Source organism: Cavia porcellus, unplaced genomic scaffold (assembly GCF_034190915.1).
Source record: "Cavia porcellus strain 051 isolate PalLab524CR breed Dunkin Hartley unplaced genomic scaffold, mCavPor4.1 scaffold_6, whole genome shotgun sequence".
Taxonomy (NCBI): domain Eukaryota; kingdom Metazoa; phylum Chordata; class Mammalia; order Rodentia; family Caviidae; genus Cavia; species Cavia porcellus.
The window spans coordinates 40,109,645-40,129,460 of NW_026947489.1; the positions used below are offsets into that span (position 1 = coordinate 40,109,645).

At 58.7% G+C, this 19,816-nt stretch overlaps 1 protein-coding gene across 4 annotated transcripts; it reads right to left on the minus strand.

Annotated features, from left to right (window-relative positions):
• Nucleotides 1-5: 5 nt before the first annotated feature.
• Nucleotides 6-15,465, minus strand: Zbtb7b (zinc finger and BTB domain containing 7B). 4 transcript variants are annotated; one of them, XM_003475593.4, is made up of 4 exons: nucleotides 15,406-15,465; nucleotides 15,147-15,245; nucleotides 2,552-3,723; nucleotides 6-2,213 (listed from the first exon to the last, which is right to left on the minus strand). In XM_003475593.4, the coding sequence occupies exons 3-4, from the start codon at nucleotides 3,715-3,717 to the stop codon at nucleotides 1,748-1,750; spliced, it is 1,632 nt and encodes a 543-aa protein (XP_003475641.1). In that variant the 5' UTR covers nucleotides 3,718-3,723; nucleotides 15,147-15,245; nucleotides 15,406-15,465; the 3' UTR covers nucleotides 6-1,747. The 4 variants fall into 4 exon arrangements, with proteins under 4 accessions (XP_003475641.1, XP_005006195.2, XP_013014117.1 ...); XM_005006138.4 differs by having other exon boundaries at nucleotides 15,423-15,450; XM_013158663.3 differs by lacking the exons at nucleotides 15,147-15,245; nucleotides 15,406-15,465 and adding an exon at nucleotides 9,209-9,780.
• Nucleotides 15,466-19,816: the final 4,351 nt, after the last annotated feature.

Here is a 19,816-nt window from a genome sequence, read left to right on the forward strand (position 1 = left end):
ACAAGTGTGAATCTTAAATTATTATTTCTTCCTGTCGCTTACACCCGAGTGGGGGGGCAGGGCTAGGGGAAGGGAATAGGAGAGGGGGGGACACTTCCCCCCTAAGGCACTGACTTGGAAAGCCGCCAGTAGGGAGAGGGGAGGCCACATTGACCCACTCTCTAGGGCCAGGCCCCAGGTCTCCCTGCCCTGGGCTCCATCACCTGAAATGCTAAGGTGAGGCCCAGGGCACCCGACCTCCCCTCCCACCTTAATATATTACATCATCACTTTTTAAATAGATTCAGGGACTGGTTTCACTACCCCCTCCCTGTGACCACTCCCCACTGTTGGGGGTACCTGGGCAGCTGTGCAAATGGGCATAGGGGAAGGGGGGAGAGCACCGGGCCCCTGAACCTGCCCCTTTTAAGGAGGAAGGGGGCCACCAGGCCAAGGAGGGAAAATAGTGCAAGGCGGAGGCCCAGGCCGCAATGGGGGTCCAGCACCCAGCAAGGAAGGGGTCGGGGCCACTCCCCCACCCCAGCAGAATGGGAGAGTCAAAAATCTGAAACTAGATTTTCAACAAGACCAACAGAAGAGGCTATGTACAGACGGGGGTAGATTCAATCCTAGGGGAAGTGAGGGAACCATCTCTGCCCCACAAGAAGACTGGCTGGCAAGGATCTGAAAAGAGGTCCCTCTCCCACAGGCCGAAACCCGTCACCTCGGAGAGGGGGCGCCAATCTACCGGCCGCGTCTCCTGGGTGGGCAGGAAGACAGCTAATGCCCAGCGGCCGCGGGGGGCGCTCGCTCACTTGTACAGGGCTCGGCCGCCAGGTGGCACCGGCTCGCCCGCTGCCTGCCAGGCTCCCCAACCCCTCACCCGGTCCCACACCCTGCGCCCCGCCAGCCCGGGGGCAGCGTGAGTCAGGGGCGGTCGAGGTGGCGGCTCCGGCTCACACCTGGGCGGGGAAGAGGTGGGGAGAATACGGGAGACGCCACCCGGCCCGCCCTGCCCTCTGGCCCCGGGGAGGGAGCGGCGGGAACAAGACATTCCCTGCCCGGGGACGCAGAGGGAGGAGGGAGGGATAGCTGCACAGCGGCTCCCAGTGCTGGGCGGGGCCCTCCTGCCCCCAGGGGCGGGCGAGCAGATCAGGCCACCCCGCCCCTCTTCTCCAGGACCCCATGACTCAGCGCTGGAGCAGGGCAGAGGGGACTGCGATGGCTTCTTCCTTACAGGCCCAGGCTTTTCCCCCGCCACCCTAGCCTTCAACCTTCTACCTTGCTTTCCCCACCTACCCTTCTTTTGCCACTCCTTTTGCATAATTCACTGCTGGGAAAAGGGAACAGAAACCAGGAAGGAGGGGCAGTCCTTCACCCCTTTACACGGCCAAAACCTCCAAGAGGCATGGGAGCAGGGGCAAGACTTTGGTCCCAAGCCCCTGCCTTCTAGAAACCCGCATAGCCGAAGTGGGACCACACAAATCAGAAATACATTATTGCTTCTGCTCCCCAGGAGCAGCTGGGGACAGGGAGCCCACCTTTACAACAAAGCTGTAAATATACACATAATATCATATGTATCACTCATGGGGATTGCCCCAATCCAGAGTCCCTGGCCCAAAACCTCCTCAGCTCCAAACTGGAATGAGGGCTCTGGGGCAAAGGGGCTGACGTGCTTCTGAGCTCAGCCTTGTTTGCCCATGCTCCCATTGCTTGGCATGATGTCCCCAGCCTTTGCTGCTCCAGCCTAGCCACCTGTGCCTCTTTAAGAGGATTCCACAGCACCTTCAGCCTGGGGTGTAGTGGGTGCCCCCTCCTCCTCCTCCTCATCAGGAGGCCCGGGGGTGGAGACCGGAGCCCCTGAGGGGGCTGACTGCTCCCAGAATCGAGCCAGAGAAAGGCGGAAGGTGTCCAGGTGGCCATTGGAGAGGTCAAGGCCGGCAGGAGATGGGGTGGCGGTGGAGGGTGGTGGGTAGTGGGGTGGCGCATCGTCCTTGCGGCGCCGCCGGGTTCGCACCTCCAGGCAGTTCTGGCCTTTGAGGTGGCGCTGCAGGTGGTCCTCCTTGGCAAAAGCCTTGTGGCACAGGTGGCACTCATAGGGCCGGTCCCCTGTATGCAGGTGCATGTGGTTCTTGAGGTCGTAGCTGTGCAGGAAGCGAGCTGGGCAGTGTGGACATGAGTAGGGCCGTTCCCCTGTGTGCTTCCTCATGTGGATCTTCAGCTTGTCATTCCTGGTATAACAGGGGTGGAAGGAACACAAGAAGTGGTCAGGATGGGATCCCAGCTCATCCTAGTCACGCCCCCAGGCCTTGTCCCACTCCCACTCACTCATCTCATCACTCCATTCTTCCCTCCTTCCACTTGCCTCCAGTTTTATTAGGCCCTGCCATTGTCACTTTCTGCCTCCCTTGTGACCTTCTTAGCCACCAGCCCACCCCACCCCCATTCTCCTGGTTTCTCCTATCATTCCACACATACTCTCATCTCTAGGACCACCTGCACCCACTCAGATCACACACCCCAATGCTCTCCCGACCCTGCTGGCGCCCGATGCCCCCTTGGTGCTCACCTGGTGAAGCGGACACCGCAGACCTCACAGACAAAGGGCTTCTCACCCGTATGGGTCCTCATGTGGCGTGGCAGTTTGCCTGCTCCATGGATTATCTTGTGGCAGACTGGGCACTCCTGGGGCATCTGGGAGCGGCGTTTACGAACCAGCTTGTCTTGGCCATCCAGGCCTGGTGCCAGGGCATCCTGGTGCAGGGAACTCAGATAGGCCATCAGGTCAGGATCAATGGCATCTTCATCAGAGCCCAGCTCCTCTGGGGACAATGGGGGCCCACTGCCTTGTGCCAGCCCATAAGCTGGGGTATAAACCAGCTCCTCCTCCTCTTCTTCCCCTTCATAGCCCTCGTAGCTCAGGGGCCCCTCAGGAGGTGAGGCAGTCCCTGTGGGAGGGCTGTAGCTGTCGCCTAGCCCACTGCCCCCACTGCTGCCCACCCTGCCTACTTCTTCCTCCTCATAGGTCAAGGGGTGCGTGGGCACTGCAGCAGGCACCTCAGGTACTAGGTGATTTGCCCGGGCTCCCTTGGTTTGCAGGAAAGCTTTACGGGGCTTGCGGCTGCGGCGAGCAACAGGCCGAGGTGGTGGCAGCGGTGGTGGTAAGAGGGGCACCTGTGGAGGGCTATCTTCACCATTGGAAACTCCTGAGGCTGAGGCGGTGGCGGTGGCGGTGGCAAAGGCCTCTAGGTATTGTCGGGCTCGCTCACAGTCATCCTCATCTGGGCTGGGAGCCTCCAGCCCACTGCCTTGCAGAATCTCCATGCAGGCAGCAATGACACAGGGGATCTCCAGCAGACGGGCAGCCTGGAGCACAGCCGGCATGTTGGCGCTGCTGGTGGTCAATGTGGCTGTGTAGGCAAATTCAAGCAGGGCACCCAGTGCCTCTGGCCCTACAAAGTCCAGCTCACACACACCAGCCCCGGCTCCTCCAGCAGCTGTCCCACCACCCCCTGCTCCCATGACGGCCCCGCCACCACCCTCGGTGAAGAGCTTCTTGAAGTAGTGGCTGCAGGCGGCCAGCACAGCCCTGTGTGTGCGGTATTCAAGGCCTTGCGTCCGGATGGTGAGGTCACATAGGTGGCCCAGCTGGCGCTGCTCATTGAGGCTGCTCAGGAGCTCACTGCTGTGGTCTGGGAATGGAATTCCAATCAAGTCATCTTCAGGGCTCCCCATCTTCTCCTGCAGGGTCAAGCAGAGGGGGAAGTTAAGATCATTCAGCTCTCTGAGGGCACTGGGAAAGGGATGCTGACACTGTCCAACACTAACTGAGGGATGGCCACAAGCCACAGCCTCTTCTAGGTGCTGTACACCCTTACAAAGTATGATAATCACACACAAGAAAACTAAGTTCAAGCAGGCAAAGTAACTTTAACTGAGTCACATGTGGCAGAGGGTATAAGTCCTGTGGTGGTCTATGTCTATGTCTATGTCCCCAGAGTCTATGTCCATGTCACCATAGGATTATGAGCCACCTCTAGAATAGGAACCCTCCTGTCTGGCTCTGCTGCAGAGACCGTGCTTTACCTGCCCCTTTCCCCATCCCTCCAGAAGAAGCTCTTGGCTGGCTCAGGCCTCATAAAGTATTGGCTGAGGGACTCGGGTGACTTTAGCAACTGGCCACTAAAAACTGGGTAACCATCTTTGTCACAGAACCTCCTCATAGCATAGGAGGGGCCAGTGAGAGTTCAGATTCACTGTGGACCAGGTTCTCTTCTATGGGGCTTAGGACACTGTAAGACATCGCACAAATGAGAGGCCCCTCCAAGCACCATCTTCTTCTTCCTTATCACCAAAAGTGTATCTCCTCTTTGAGATACCCCTTCTAGAGGCCAAACCGGAAACAGTTCCCAGCATCCCTTCCCCCACACCCTCCCCTCCCCCAAGAGGCCTAGGAGCAGCAAAGCTTTGCTGGGGTGTCAATGGCGAGGGTGCTTCCTGCCCCACACAGATAAGCATCACCCCCGCCCCCACCCCCGCCCCCTACCCTACTGCCAATAGGCCAAGTTCCAGTCCCACCCCCATCCCCCCAGCTACCAGCCACCTCTCCCTCCCCATTCCAGGTCAGCATTACCCTCCACACAGCTGTAGGCCCCCTGAACGCTCCCCTCACAGGTGCCCAGCCATAAGATGCACAGTGTAGGGGCAGCACAGGCCAGGTCAGCAGGGTGGGAGACAGGGTTTGTGGCCTGACTCTGCCTGGAAGTGGGGAGACTGGCTTGGAGTCCTGGCTTTGCTCTTCTATCTTGCGGAATGACCTTGGGCAAGTAATTTCTCCCCATGCTTCCCTGAACTGCACAAGAGGTTGGAGTGGAAGCCCTGAGGGTTCAGTCCTTCAGCCCTGACATTTGTGTGGGTCCTGAGTAACAGGAGACATTTTCTTGGGTCCTGGAAATAGCTAAGTTCTAGGGTTAGTCAGGCTTGAGTTTGAATCCTTGCTCTGCCACAGATTAGCTCCGTGACCTTAAGCAAGTGACTTAATCTTCAAGCCTCTTTCCTCATCTTATAATATGAGAGAATCCCAGCTGACTCCTGAGGTTGTGGTGAGGGGTGAATGAGACCAAGTATGACACAAGTTTGCCTAACACACAGTAGGGGTGCAGTAAGTGGTCTGCCTTGCCGCCTGAGGCAGATTCCACTACACAGATGGCCTCCCTCCCCACCCCGTCTAAGCACCCTGAGGGAGCCTGGTTACCTGACCTTGGACAAGTCACTTCCCTTCCTGAGAAGGCCTGTTCTTCATCTATAATATTAAAGGCAGTTCAGATGATCTCAGGACAATTGTCAGTGTCCTCATTGACATGCCAGCAGCTGTTCAGGCCTGGCCATTGCTGGAGAAAGGTTTTTTTTTTGGTAAGGTGAGGGAGTCAAGGGCCACAGATTTCCTGTTTGGGACACAAGAACACCATTGTCTCTGTGTGCCTCTCTGCCTGCCACCTTCACTGCAGTGCCAGGACTCCTGCAAGGCAGCCTTGAGAGAGCAGTCCCTCCGTGTCTGTTTATGCTTGGAAGCCACACCTGGGTATCTCTGGATAGGCCATCCATTCCAGTTGTAAGTCCCCAAGCCACTTCTCTCCCTGGGGCCAAGCAGTCTGGGAGTTCCCCATGCTCCTTTTGGATCTCCTGCATGTACTTTACAAATAGAACAAGTGGCAAATGGCCCCAGGACTTAGGAACAAACAAAAACCAGGTGGGTGGCAGCAGTAGGAGCAGCAGCAGTGGAAGTGGTGCCCACCTAAGCAACAGTGGGCAACCTCTTGGGCCCAAGTGGATCCTGTCCCTCCTAGGGGAATCGGGTGGGGCTGCCCTCAAAGTTCATTGGCTAGGAGCTGGGCACCCGCAGGCCTGTGGCTCACCCTAGTCCTCTCTCTCCTTCCCAACCTACCCCACCCATGCCTGCTGCTAAGCCCGCCTCCTTTCTCCCACTCCAGGGCCAGTCTCCATGGCAACTTGGTGGGGCAGGGTACTGATTGGCTGACCCTGCTGTCAGGTCACAGATTCAGGCTGGTTCACAATGCAACTCACCTAGGGCTTGGGCAAAGGTGGGTGTTTAACCCCTTAGGCCCAAATGCGGTGCCCACTGCTAACAGACAGCAAGAAAGGAGGAGAGGCAAGGACATAAAGGGAGGAGTGGGTATTCCTATGCCTCTCCAGATTCTGGGAAACTTCCCTAGCCCTTATCCAGGGTTCTAGCACCCATGCCAGCAGAGGTGCCACCTGGAACTATGGTGATGCCAACCAGGCAAAGGGCACATTCCTAACCATCATCTTGGAGGAAGGGAGGGTAGAGGCCTTTCTCCCCCAGCCCCCACCTTTTTTTGACAGAGTGGAGCCATGATGTGAGGATGCCCATCCCACCTTATGCACCTTCCCTCTTCTACATCCCAGAGTGCCCAGTCTCTGGACACCCTACGAAGGCAGCCCATCCCTACCCATCCTGGCATGCCCCCTCTTGCTAAGACCTTGTGGGCATGGGTGTGTGTGGTAGTTGGGGGGGGGGGAGCTGTGCCAAGGAACCAAGCAAAGTCTGTTTGGTCTGTTTGCCTGGTAAAGGGAAGAACTGGGGGCCCCGCCCCATCGCTCCCCTCTTTCCTGCCACCCCCCAGGCTCCCCTCACTGTCAGGCCTGCTAGACCGGCCAAGCCGGTGGGCAGCTCTCTTGAAACTGGGCCCTGAGTCAAGCCTGCCTCTTTAGTTGAGGGAAGACTTGAGGGTGAGAAACGTGGGAGGGGACGAAGGTGAAAGTCCCTGTCATCTATCCCTCAGTGTCCAAAGGCACCTGTCAAGGTGGGTCTACCACTAAGCAACCAAAAGACAGAAGGGTCTGAAGACACTGACCCTGTCTTGATGAGAAAAAAAGATAAGGCTGAAACCCTTTCACAGGTGCTGACTTTGGGTAGTGTCCAGTGTTGGGTGGGGGGCACCAGGGCCAACACTGCTGGCTTGAGCCAGCTGAAGGGCAGGGATAGGAGGCCCTAAACAGGGCAGCTGAGTAAAGCTGGCCCCCCTTCCCCCCGACCCTGGGGATTAGGGGAGTGAGGCTTAGTGTGGGGGGCAGCAGGCGGAACCAGGATTAGCAGTGGAGAAAATAGATATGGGGTGAGACACAGGCACAGAGCCCCCCCCCCCCCCCAAGGCTCCAAGGCCCCTACTCTAGGCTCTGCCAGGGAGCCTGAGAGGGACCTGGCCGGCCAGGCTTCCGCAGCAGCTTGGCTGAGGGACGATGAGGACCAGGCTGCAATATCCTCCTGTAGGGGTGATGGAGAGACCTAAGATTCTTCACAATGCTCCTGGGTGCCCTGTGGCCACCCACCCCCCTTTACTTCTTTCTTCTTTCTACCCCCACCCCCCACCCCAACTCCAGCCTCAGGTTCTCTTCCTGTTTTTTTGGCGCTAAGTTTGCATGAAGCCAGGGTTTTGGCCTGTGGCTGGACCAGGGGTGTGAGGAAATTGGGTAGTTACTCTAGAATCCTCAGGGACCCAGGAATCTGTTCCTTGGCTTCTGCCACCCCTTGCCAGGGACTTTGGGGTCCAGGGCCACAGCCATGTGAACTGCCCACTTTGGGGGCCAGAGTGAAGGGACTGAGAGCCACAGGTCACTGACAGACTGGAAGGGCCTCCCAGGAGAGGTCTTCTGTGCAGGGGATGCCTGAATTGCTTAGGGAGTTTTCTCCTCCTGCCCCCCCCCAGCCCCTCCAAGCTTGTGCATGCCTTCCCCATCCCCCATGTGACGCTTCCCCCCTCCTAACCTCACCACCCCCAGCACTCACACTTCCTGGGGGCCGAGGCGGGGAAGAGAGACCGCAAGCCACGAAGGGGGAAGGAGGCGAGGGGAGTTGGCTGCTTCCCGGTCCCCTGGGGGTTAAGCCTCCCCCTGAAGATCCCTTAATCCTAGTACAGGGGCTCCCGAATGAGGGAGACCTTATTGCTTCTCCACATTTCTTTTCACAACACCATCCCTAGCCTACAGCATCTTGTCTGCTTCAAGGGAAAAGGGGAGGAAAATAAAAGATGGCGGAGGATGGAATGAGGGCAGTTCTCCTTCCCAGCCTTCCAACCTTCCATGTCTGGGTACCTGCTACCCATCAGCCACCCTCACTCCTGGTCCTCTTCTTGGACTCCTCTTTCTGTCTGTCCCCTTCTTACCTTCTCTGAGCTCTGTCTTCCCTCCACAAGATTCATCCTTTGCTTTTCTTCCTTCAACTTTAACGGCACCGCTTCTCTTCTCTACTGCATCAGTCCCCTCCTGCTAAAAACCATCCCTACCTCTCTTTTCTTTCCCTCTTTTCTTTGCTTCCCTCACTTAAGCCTCTCTCACTTCTCCATCTGCTCTTTGCCCCTAGCATCCCTTTTTTTCTCTCTGGGAATGTGCGGAGAAGAGGGCAGAGGAATTAAACCAAGGGCCTGCCTTCCAAGGCCTGGTCTTGCCAAGACATGGTTGCATTTAGAGAACTCACGCACTTTCTGGATGAAGCAGGGGACCAAAATTTGGGGGCCAGTTGGGGAGAATAAATGGCGGAGGGGGAGTGTAGAGAGAGCGGATGTGGGGTGAGGGGGACAACCAGTGCCTCTCTGTCTGTCAGAGTTTCCAGCCCTGGAGCGGCTGGACTTTCCCCAGAGGGTGCCCACTGTGCCCCAGGCAACTGCCCACTGGACAGACCATGCTCACCAGGGTTCCCAGTAGGGAACAACCTTGCCTGGGCCATGCCAGCTCCCCCTCAGGGCCAGAGGAGACAGCGCAAGGTGCCAGGGTCTGCCCTGTGTCCCCCTCCCCCAGCCTAGTGTCTCTGGCTGGGTAATCGAGCTGCCTGGTAACCCCACACCCGCCAAGCCGCCGGCAGAAACCTGAGCCCCCCAGCCCCAGAGGACACCCCAGCCCAATCCCCGGAGCCCGGCTCCCTGCCAGCCTGTCCAACCTCCTAGACTGGCCCAGCAATCACTCAACTCCTATAGGCCCTTCTCTACCACTTCTACTCTTCTTGGGTCCCTCAGATTCTAAAGACTCCCCAACTTCAGCTATTTAGACCCTCATTTTCCTACAGCCCCTAGTGAGGTCTGGGAACCCTCTTCCCAGTCTGTTTTTCGGTCCTTTTCTGACCCTTGGCCAATTCTAGGCCTCCGAGCCTCCCCTGGGGCCTGACCTCTCAAGCCAGAGCAGGCCTACTCACCTGGACGCTGAGGGACCTTGCCAGCAACTCCTCCTGGCCCCTGGGGGCAGCACGCTGGGAGGGGCGAGGGAGGGCTAGGCTGGGGGGGTGAGGTAGGATGGCTGTTCCCCGCTCCAGCTCTCCTTCAAAGGGGCCGCCCACGACCTGGGCCAGTCCCTCCCCCTACAGCCTTAACCCTCTGGGTGCTGTCCCCCTCCTTCCAGCTTGGAGGGAGGGGTTACCGGAGGGCTGGCAGCGTGGGAGAGGGCCTAGAGCCTCTGCCTGCAGTGCCCCAAGCTCTAGCTGTCCCCACCCCCGCCTGTCCTTACTCAGTCCTAAAGGGGAAAAAGGTGAGGGGTAGGAAAGGTAGGAGCTGGGACAGTCTAGGAGGATAGAGGTGAGGAGGAGCAAGTGGAAAAGCTGCTGGAGGTGGGACCCGGAGAAGGAAGAAGGGTGGGGTGGGGACAGGAGGTGGCAGTGGCCAAAGAGGGAGGAGGGGAACCTGGACAATCAGTCCTAGGTGACAGGTGCTCAGGTCCTGGGTCCTAGACCCTCAAAGCATATGGGATGAGGGAGGAGGACCTCCAGACCCCATTGGGCCCATCAGTCCCCCTGGGAACTGGCCAAATTCTCCCCACCCTGTACTGGGCTGGGGCCCTGAGGGGCTGGGCAAACCAGCACCCCGCCCTCCCAGAGCCTCACCCCAAACCCACTCACATACCACAGTTCCTTGCCTGGGTGCCAGCCCCTGCCAACCAGGCCAGGGGGCAGCATGCATGCCAGCCCCCAGTGGCCAGGAGGATCAGGGGGACAGAGGTGGCCTATGGGGGACAGACAAATGGGGGAGCTGTGGGCACCGAAAGAGGAAGGAGCTGGGAGGGGGCATCTGCTGGGAAGCGCCTAGCCCCACCCCTTGCGCAAGCCATTGCCACCCTGGCTGGTTTGGGTGGGACCCGCCTGGGCCTGAGGGGCAACTCAAGAGGGCTCTGAGCCCAGATATGGGTGGGCCACAAATTTCACTTAAACAACTCCTAGGGTCCTTTATGCCCACAACATGGGGTGCTCTAGTGTCCTCTAGATACTAGACTATCCCAAGTCCTATTAGGCTTGAGGGGACCACAAAAATGCCCCAAAAGTATTCCCTCCCCTTTCCCCCCAACAGCTGCTGGCTCAGTGCCGCTGGCCTGCTGCCCCTCACCAGCTCCCGGCCTGGTTGGCACCTACCCACCAGGATGCTGGCAGTCCTGCCCTCCTCTCCCTTCAACCCCCCTGCTCCCAGTGCCCAATGCCAACTGTGGGCCTGGGGTGGGGGAGGGTCACTCTTATGCCTTGGTGCCAGCCAGGCAGGCCCTGGCCCCTAGGTCTTATAGATAAGACCTAAGACCCTGTTGTCAAGCTACCTCAAGAGACAGCACATTGGTCAGGGCCTATACAAGAGAGCTGGGGTCACGGACAGCCCTGTGAGCAGTTACCAGACTCCACACCTCAGGGTGGGGGCCAATGTCTCTCCTTGCCACCAGGTGCCAACCTCCCAGCATTCCCCCTGGCCGAGTAGATGCTTGGGCACCAAAGTCCCTGCAATTCCTAAGTCCTAGTCTAATGCCTGCAGTCTGCAAAGAAGTGGGGTGGGGCTGCTCTGTGCCCTTTGATCCCCATAAAGGGAGGGAACCAGCCTGGAGGGCAGGGGGCAGGGAGGGAGTTCATGGGGCCCTTCATCCCACCCCTGCCTGGGGCAGCAGGGCAGGGTGTGGGCACCTCTTGGGTGAGGCCCTAAAGTGAGAATGGATAGTGTGTCTCAGCAGGGGACAGGAATGTCAGTCTTAGGTACATGGTGTCATGTGGATGTGGGGTGGCAAGAACAAAGTGCGGGGATGCAGAGGGTACCTGTGTCATAATCCATCCAGCACTGGCTTTCTACCTTCATCCAAAAACACTTTAAGACTTTTCCAAAATGAGAGCTCAAGGACTACAACTCCCAGTATGCATCACAATTGTTTTCTGTAACTTGGGAGTTGTAGTTTCCTTGAGAAGCCCTAGGTTCTCTTTCCAGGAGCCTAGCTGACTGAGGAGGGAGGGCAGAGGACTTGGGTACAAATCTCTAAGAACACTGTGTTAAAGAAGAGCCAGGAGGTCCATGGTGTGTGTGTGGGGGGGGAAGGACCCTCACTCTCAGGCAAAGGAGGAGGAAAGGAGGAAGGAAGGAGCAGAGGATGTCTGTTGAAAGGGGCATATGGGTGGGGAGGAGTGGGGGGGGGCAGTGGAAACAGGAAGGAAACTGAAGCCAAAGACATGAGGCTGAAAGCAAGGGCTTGGGGGAGCCCCACTCTGAGGCCTGGCAGGGACTGGGAAGGCATTTCCCCTGCCATTCTGGTGACCTGGGGAGGCAGAAAAGGAATCAGTGATGTCAAGAGGTAGCAAATGATGTATTAATGGAAGTCACCTTTGTTTGCTTTTTGTCAGCCCTATTTTGCCAGGGGGACCCTCAACTCCTGGACTGGCACAGATATCGGCTGGCTACGAAGCTCTGAAGGCTGACCAGGTTCTGGGAAATGCTAGAAGGCAAAGGACGCGCTTGGGGGAGGCAGAGCCAGGCTGATGGGAAGTACAGTGGAGGTCTACAAGATCGAGGACAGGGCAGGGGAGAGATTACAGGAGCTAGGGAGAGGGGGGCTCAGGGAAGAGAAGGCTAAGATGCCAAGGTGACCTGCTTCCTACCAATGCCAGGCTATGGGACAGATCTTAGTGGGCAGCCCTTTTAGGCTTCCCTGAGGAATTTGCCAAAGATAGCTTTTCCCCTGGGTCAGGCAGTCTGAACATTAAAGATGACATCTCAGGGGGCCAGGTGGCAGCTGGGTGCCTTTCCTAGTAGAGATGGTCAGGAGTTGGCAGAGGACTTGCTTTGAGGGCACTTTTTCTGGACTTTCTAAAGTTTTGGAACAGATGCTGACAGGGTTTAGTCAAGACTGCTGTCAAGACCTGAGCCTGGCTTGGTGGACAGGGGGTCTTCCTTGCCCTCTCCAATTCCTTGAGGAGAGATGACAGTCAGTAGCTCTCTCCCCTTCCCCCCAGTCCCCCAGTCCCGCCTTGGCACCTAGCCGCTTGTGTGTTGGCAGGACTGGGGTGGGGGGGAGCACCGAGGCAACTTCAAACTGTCCGGGCAAAACGTCAAGTTTACTCACGAGTTTACTCAGCAGAAGGAGGGGGAAGAGGCCAGAGCAGGCACACCCCATGCCAGGGTCCTATCCATCTGCCTGTCCTACCTTCCTCCCCCATCCCCACAGGCATAGGCCCTAAGGCTTGGTGGCAAGGCAGCCTCAAGTGTCAGGAAGGTCAAGGAGCCAAGCAGGTTGGAGGCAGGAAGCCCCAAAGCAGGCCCAGAGGCTTCTATCAGAGGGCAGTGCCCTGCCTAGAGCCCATTCACTCCCCATCTCGGGGCCTTGGCCCTAGGCCAGAAGAACTGGGTCTCTCAGCCATCAAGAAAGGGGCAGTACCAAGCCAGGCCTCCACCATCTGAGCAGTCTCCTGGGCAGTAACTTCTGACCCTGAATGCCCAGTCCAAAGCTGGTCTCAGGCTCCAGTGTGATCCATCCAGGCAGCCATAGGATCCAAGACTGGTTCTCTCAGCCTTGGCTTGGAATGGGGGGCCAGCACCCTATCTGACCTACTTCCCTTTCCTCCCCACCTGCTTTCATTCTCTGCTTCTCTCCCCCAGTCTTCACTGTCCCCACCCCAGAGGTGCTCCGCCCCCCAATGCCCGCTGGGCCCCCTCCCCCATCCTTCCCCAGGGTGCCAAGTGCAAGCACACAAAGGGCCCGATGGTGCATTGTTAGCCCAGCCCCCGCTGCCCGCCGCACCCTCCTGGGGCAGGCACTAGGCCAAGGAGGAGCTGGGGGCCCTGGGTGCCAGGGGGCACCATGGGAAGGGGCAAGAAGACAGTACCTGTCTCCCAAACACTTGGGTCCATATTGGGCAGGATTGAAAGTAGGCCCGTCTTCTTGACACCTGAGCCTAGTGGACACTGCCTTCTTTCTTCCCAAGAGCCCCTTTCAGAGGCCATTAACCCCTTCTTGACCCCGGTACCAAGGCGGAGGGGGTGGTACCCAAGGGAGGGGACAGTGTCTAGGGGGTGCCAGCAGGCAGCCTCGTGCCCACAGCAACCATGTAACATAGGCACACTGGGGGAGCCAGGGTCCCGGGGGCCAAGGACAGGAGGCACTGACAGAGATTTCTCCTTGTTTCATCAGCTGCTCCAGGGGGAGCCCCCTGCCCTTCTCCCCAGTTACCACTAAGGAGGAACACTTAACTACCACACAGAGTAGGTCACAGATATGTCCTTCTGCCCAGCACAACACTCCTTAGGCTCAATATCTCCTCCCAATCTGATGCCCACTCCATGCCAGCTCTACCAGTCATGCCAGGAGGGTACAGGGGTGACTAAACCAGTTGGTGTGTTGGGGGCAGCAAGAGGCAACTCCATAATCCTCCAATCTTCAGGCAAGCACCCCCTCCACAGGACACACTCTTTCAGGGACCAGAGAGTCCCCATCCTGCTTTAACTCCTCACTGCCCAATCTGGCTCCCCTAGCCCCTGATAAACGGTCTTCCTCCCTAGGAATAAGTTGGGGGAAGGGGAAATAGCAGCGCTGACTCATTCCGTCCTCATCTTCAGCTGCAGCTAGGGGTCTCCAAGGCATTCGGGCGGGGGTCAATTCAAGAACACCCTCCACCTGGCCCGGAAGCCAGGACAGCCTGCCGGTCTCCCCCTCTCCCCAGCACCCACTTCCGGTGTCCCAAACTAGGTCAGCAGCGCTCGTTTCCTGTGGGTCAGCTAGCACCGGAGCCTCTGCCCCTCCCCTGCTCCGGACCCAGGCTCCCTGCCCCCCCGCCCCCCAGGGCGCCCAGAGGTCTCACCACGTCTCAGCCGCCCTTTGATACATGGGGGTTGTGCGGGGCGGGGGGCAGGTGACCCGCCCTCTCTCCAAACACTAGCAGGGCCGGGGCGCCTGAGCAGGCACGTGTCCGGGCACAACCCGCTGCCCACGCTGCCCCCCTACTGCAACCACCACCCCCCCCGCGCGCGCGAGCTCTGGCCGGGACACGTCGCTCTCTTACTTGGGGTGGGGTGGGAGGAGGGGAGAGAAAGATGGGAATTGAATGCAGAGCCCCCCAACCCTTTTGAATGGAAACCCTCTGCCGACAACATACACTAAGTTCCACAACACAGTAGCGACCCTCACTTTGGGTAGGGCAGGTGCGCCAGCGCCACGACGGGTGCTAGGTATTAGTCCTCCCAGTCACCCACCCGAGCTCTCGGGTCTGAGGCCACGAGCTAACTCGGAAAGCAGGGTTGAGGGGTGAGCTGGAGGAAGAGAGGTCGTGCCGCGTCGTTCCAAGATTGTCGCCCAGCCTTACCGCCGCTGGAGTGCGGCCCTGGGAGCGCAAGAAACCAAATAGTACAGCCGGTAACTTTCCCCCAAGCCACCGCTCCTCCTGTGCACCCCCCACCCCAGTAATTGGCCGGGGTCCAACCCACCGCGCCAGGGGGCGCCAGGGGGGCACGCTGTCCTAGTTAGATTCCCTCAGCGTTTCCATTCCCTAAACTCCGCGGGGACTGGGGTCTCCCACTGAAGTCAAGAAGGAGTCTAGGGGAACGCTCAGCGTCGCCTCACCCTCTCTCCATCCCGAAGCTGACAGTGTCTGATTTAGAAAGAAGTACAGAGAAAGTTTCTGGGGACCCTCCGCCCAGTGTTGGGGGCTAGCCATAGAGCTTTCGGTACCTTTCCTTCCAGTTTAAAACAAATTTAGAGACCTAGGAAGGCACCAGGAAGGGGACTAGTGAGAATCTGGTCTGCATGCGTGTGTGTGGGGGGGGTCCCACTTACAGGACAGACGAAGGACACTGCAGTAGTCTCGAGTCTAGTGAACCCCGAGCCAGGAGACAGAAGTGGGGTACACTCACCTCTTGGCCGTCAGGTCCGTGGGCCGGAGCTGCTGAAGCACAGAGGTAGGGGAGAAGCGCGTCTCCCCAGGCCCGGGGGCTTGGGGCCCTGCTCCAGTCCTGGTCAGAAGGCCGCGGTCAGTCGCTCGCCGCTCGCTGCTGGGGGGCTCCTCCTCCGCCGCCCTCTGCCTCCTCCTGCAGCCCGCCCGTCCCCCCTGGGCCGCCGAGAGCCGTACATTCACCTGGCTCCCACCCGCCCCCCCCTCAGGGCCCGCCTCACCTGTCCTGCTGTCTCACCTGTCCTCCTGCTTGCTTTCCCCCCATCCCTCCCCTCCCTCCCCCCGCCCCTGCCACCCCCAAACTCCCCCCCCAGCCCTTAGCAACACCCTCTGTCACTTCCTGGTTTTTCACCCGCCCCCCCAAGGCCCCCCCTCCCTCCGCCCAATAAGGACATAAACTTCAACCCCTGCGTCCAGCCAGTCCTTGCAGGGCGCAGATGGGTCCCTCCCTCCTCTTTTGACCCCTTCCTCCAAGCTCTTACTTTGCTCTCTGAGCCTTTCCCACCCTCCTCCTTTCCCTCCGTCTTTTGGGTTCTCTCTCTCTCTCCCTTCACCTGCCGCGGTCTCCCCCCCACCACCGCTGCTCTATCTCTTCCAGCCCACCTTAACTCGAGCTCCGCCCCGTCCCCCCCAACCCAGCCCTCTGCCGCTGCTCCGCCCCGCCCCTGCACTCCATCGCTCTGCCCGCCCATTAGCCTGAAAGCCTGCCCATCCCAAGTAGGTCCCACCTCTCGTTCGTCCTCGGAGGGGGCGGGGCCGAGGGGCTGACTTGAAACCCGGAGGGGAGGGGGAAAGGGGCAGTGTCCGCAGCGACCAGGGAACGGAACACCTACTTCAAGGACTAACTGCTCCAGGAGGGGCTGCTGTAGGGTCAGCACCTCGGGAGGAAAGGGTTTAAGAGGCTAAAGATAGGCTGTGTGGGAGTGAAGACCGAGGATCTTCAGGGAAGGGGGTCCCGTGAGGGGGTGTAATCAGGTCAGGGCCCCAGGAGGGAGGAGGAGGGGGCCACTAGGCCTTCAGCTCTGGCCCCTAACCCCCCTTCCCGAGGAAGCGGGAGAATTGAGGCTGCAGGCACCCGGTGTCCCTCCCCACGCGTGACAGTGCTCCGCGGGGTGGGGGAATCAACACTCGGTGGGGGGGCAGCATCCGCGCTCCAGCCGGTGCCCGCCTCGGCCTTGGCATTGTCGGAGGGGCGGGGCCGGCCGCAGAGGGAGGGGGAGGTGCGCTTGCGCCCGTCTCCTGCGCTCCGCCTTCGTTCGCCAGTGCCCCAAATGGAGAAACTGAGTCTCCAACGAAAGAGGGACGCCTGTGCGAGGATTTGCTTGGAGACCCAGGTGGCGAGGGTTCCCAGGTTTCGAAGGATGTATGGGTTTTAGCCAGGACTAGTCTGGTACTTCAGTGTCCTCCAAGTGAGAAAGGTAGCTTGTAAGAGATACTTCCAACTGGGCCTGAGGTTCTGCACACCCCAAAGGTCCCTCCCACTAGTGTCAAACAGAATGAAATCCGGCTTCCTAAGGTTGGTTCGGCCTTCGCTGCAGCTGGCCAAGCCGAACCGGGCTGGACTCGCCCTTCCCTGCACCATCCCCCTCTGCAGGGGGCCTCCCTCCCTTTCCAGCAGGTGGCTCCGCGGGACACCAGCTCAACCTGTTGGACCACAATGGGCGGTGCCAGGGGGGCCCTGGCCCTCACCCGGGCTGACCCGGGATCCCCGCACAGGGGGGAGGGGCGGAGGACTGGTCCCTCCCTCTCTCCTCTCCCGGCCGTGACTCAGCCTCGGGGCCGCTGCCCTGCGCCCCAGCCAGGGGCGGAAAGTGTGAGGCGCCCCAGACGGCCCAGGCCAAACCAAACATCCCCCCACCCTAGACATTATCTCACTGGAGAATTAGGGGGCTCTAGGAAGGAGGATGTAGCACCATGCATGGGACGCCCCGGCTCGAGGAATCCGCTCCGGGTTTTCCTATCGTCCTTGTCCCCCTTGTGTCCTGAGGCTGGTCACTGCTCCGAGTTTTCTTCTTGGCCCCACCGGACTGATGATTTTAGTCCAGAAGATCGGGAGAGGGTTGATATACAGCCGAGGTTTTCCTTTCCTTCTGCCGTCGGAGTCGTCGTGTCCAGGGGAAAGGGGACAGGGGGCCATGCCAGAGGCACAGTGGAGAGGGGGCTGCTTTAGGGAGGTGGGTGCTTAGTTAAGAAAAAGGATGAGGGATGAGCAGAAAAGTGGCCCAGAGCCTCCAGAGGGACTAGAAGGGCGGGCCCCTTGGCACCAGCCCTTGGAGACCGCGACGCGAAAGGCTCCCGCCCCCCCCCCTTCTGGTGGTCGCGTCTGGCGTCTGGCTGGACACCATCCGGATCTTTCTGCGGCTGGATTGCCACTCCCCATTTCGGTCCCAGCAGTCCAGACACCTACTACTAATTCTTAAGCGCTCCTTTACCATGTTAATCTATTTTCTTCTGGTACAAATAGCTCCCCTCCTCGGAAGGGAGAGCGCCGACTTGAAATTCCCGCCTACCCTCAGCTCTGGGCCGCTACCGCGCCAAATCCTGAAGACTCCGGCTGAGAAATACTAACGGGCGTACCCTGTCCCACCAAACCCCAGTCAGGCCCCCACCCCATCTCGGCCGGTACCGAAGCTGGAAACTGGAGGGCAAGTGTGGGGCCTGCAGGGTCTCCCGTGGATAGAGGAGGGCCCCAGACCAAAACTTTAAAGATTTTTAGGTGACCAATTGGGAAAGTGGCAGTAGGTGGTAAATGCCCAGAGTGAGGTTCCTGCGTGGAGACGAACAAAAGCCCTAGCCGAGAGGACTGTATACCTGGGGCTGGGAACAGGGACTGGAGTGGTGGCCAGGTGCATGGGCTGGCCTGGCTAGCCACGTGCGCTTAAGGGTAGCTTCTGAGAAGTTAGGTGCTTGCAGAGCCTGCGCGGGAAAGAGGGCTTCTGGCGGCATAGGGGGCAAGGAACTGCCTTGGCGGTGTCTTGAGTGGGTCTGGGGGCCTGCTTGAGAATGTGGGGTGAGGGTAAACTGTAAGCAGAGCGTCAGGCTGCACTAGGCGCCCACCTCTTCCCCGCTACCCTCCTCCCCCAGCTGCCTCCGCTTCCCTCGAAAAACCCGCCGCCCAGGAAACCGCTGGGGGCGCTGAGACCGCAGCCCCCCCTAGCCCGCGGCCCCTCAGCGGCCCCACCGCGACCGCCCAACCCACCTGAAGGGACCGTGGCTGCCTGGGGTCCCCCCCACCGGCGGGGCACCCCTACCCACCCTCCGACTCCCCCCACACCTGCGGGCAGCACTATTTATAACTCTGCGCCTATTCCGGGCCTCTCGGCTGGAGCCGACTGCAGCTCAGCGCTAATCGTTACTGGGATCTCTGCGCCCCCCAAGGCCGGGGGAAATAAATTTAGCTTCAGGAAGCTCTGGGGAACATTTTCCAAAACTCCACGTCCCACAGCTGGCTAGACAGACCCTTCTGCGCGTAGCCTTCCCCAACCAGCCACCAGGTGGCGAGGTTTTCTGGCTCCTAGAACCCAGACTGCGGCGAGTTAGTTAGGGTCGCTGCTTGGTGTTTGTTGGTTTAGTTTTTTTGTTGAGACAGGGTGTCGCTATATATTTCGGCCTGGCTTTGTACTCACTATGTAGCCCGGGCTATCTTGAATTTTGGCAGTCCTCCTGCCTAAACCTTCCGAGTGCTGGGATTGCAGGCCAGAAAATAGCTACTTTGAAGCTAGTGTATGACAGCTGGAAGATTGCGACCTCCTCAAAGCTGGAGAGTACTTTAGGATCTGAGAACTACTAAGAAAGAGAGTGGGAACTTACGTGTATCCAGCGGGAAATAACTCACATTTAAACGAAATGAAGCCTCTGCTCTTGACGTTCTTTTTTTGGAATGGAACTCAGGACCTTGCACTTGCTAGTAAGCCTCTGAGCTATATCCTTGACCCATTGTGCTTAGTACCTACAGTGATTGCTGCTCCCTTTCTCTCTGTGTTCCTCTCAGTATTGCTGGAAAAATATAGCCAGTTTACTGCACTCCCCTCTTCAGACCCCTTGGCCTTGACTCCTGTCCATTGTCTGCCTCATGTATTCCATGGAGGGTTCCACAGGCAATGTGATTCGCAGGGGAGTTCTGAATAGCAGACCTGGACTCTTGCTGTCGTAGGTGGGTTCCCTTCCAGCTCTGTACCCGGTGTGCTCCCCTCTTACCCTACCCCTTGTATCCACTAGAGGTCCCCAGGGCACCAAGGGGTAGGTATGAATTTATCCATCCCTCCTTATGATACTTGCTTTCCTACAGGCTGCACTCTCAAAACCTGACTTGCTCTGTTTGGGGAGATGACATTGTGGGGAAGCTTCAGTATTTTGTTTTTGTTCTCCGTCTTAGAGGAGTAGAGAGCTGTTGGCCAAGAAAGATCATCTGGTTTGGGTGAATTAGGTGAAAAGGATGCAGCTGGGACCTCCACATGAGCCAGAACAAGGGAAATTTAGGTTTGAGATGAGAAGTAGGCTGGGGGGGGGGTGTACCCTCCACACTCACTTGGCTCTGCCTGCTAGCAAACAGGCCATCATCTGCACTAACAAAAAGGGGAGGCATGCTAATTAGGAGAAGCCTTGAATTGGATTTTTTGAACCATCGATTTC

Excerpts from the sequence above, each read along its gene's own strand:
- Zbtb7b (XM_005006138.4), bottom strand. The coding sequence starts at position 15,449 with ATGGGGGGAAAGCAAGCAGGAGGACAG. Across the intron at positions 15,246-15,422 it reads GAAAGCAAGCAGGAGGACAG|GACTGGAGCAGGGCCCCAAG; the intron begins GTGAGACAGCAG and ends CCTTCTGACCAG. Across the intron at positions 2,214-2,551 it reads TGCGGTGTCCGCTTCACCAG|GAATGACAAGCTGAAGATCC; the intron begins GTGAGCACCAAG and ends CTGTTATACCAG.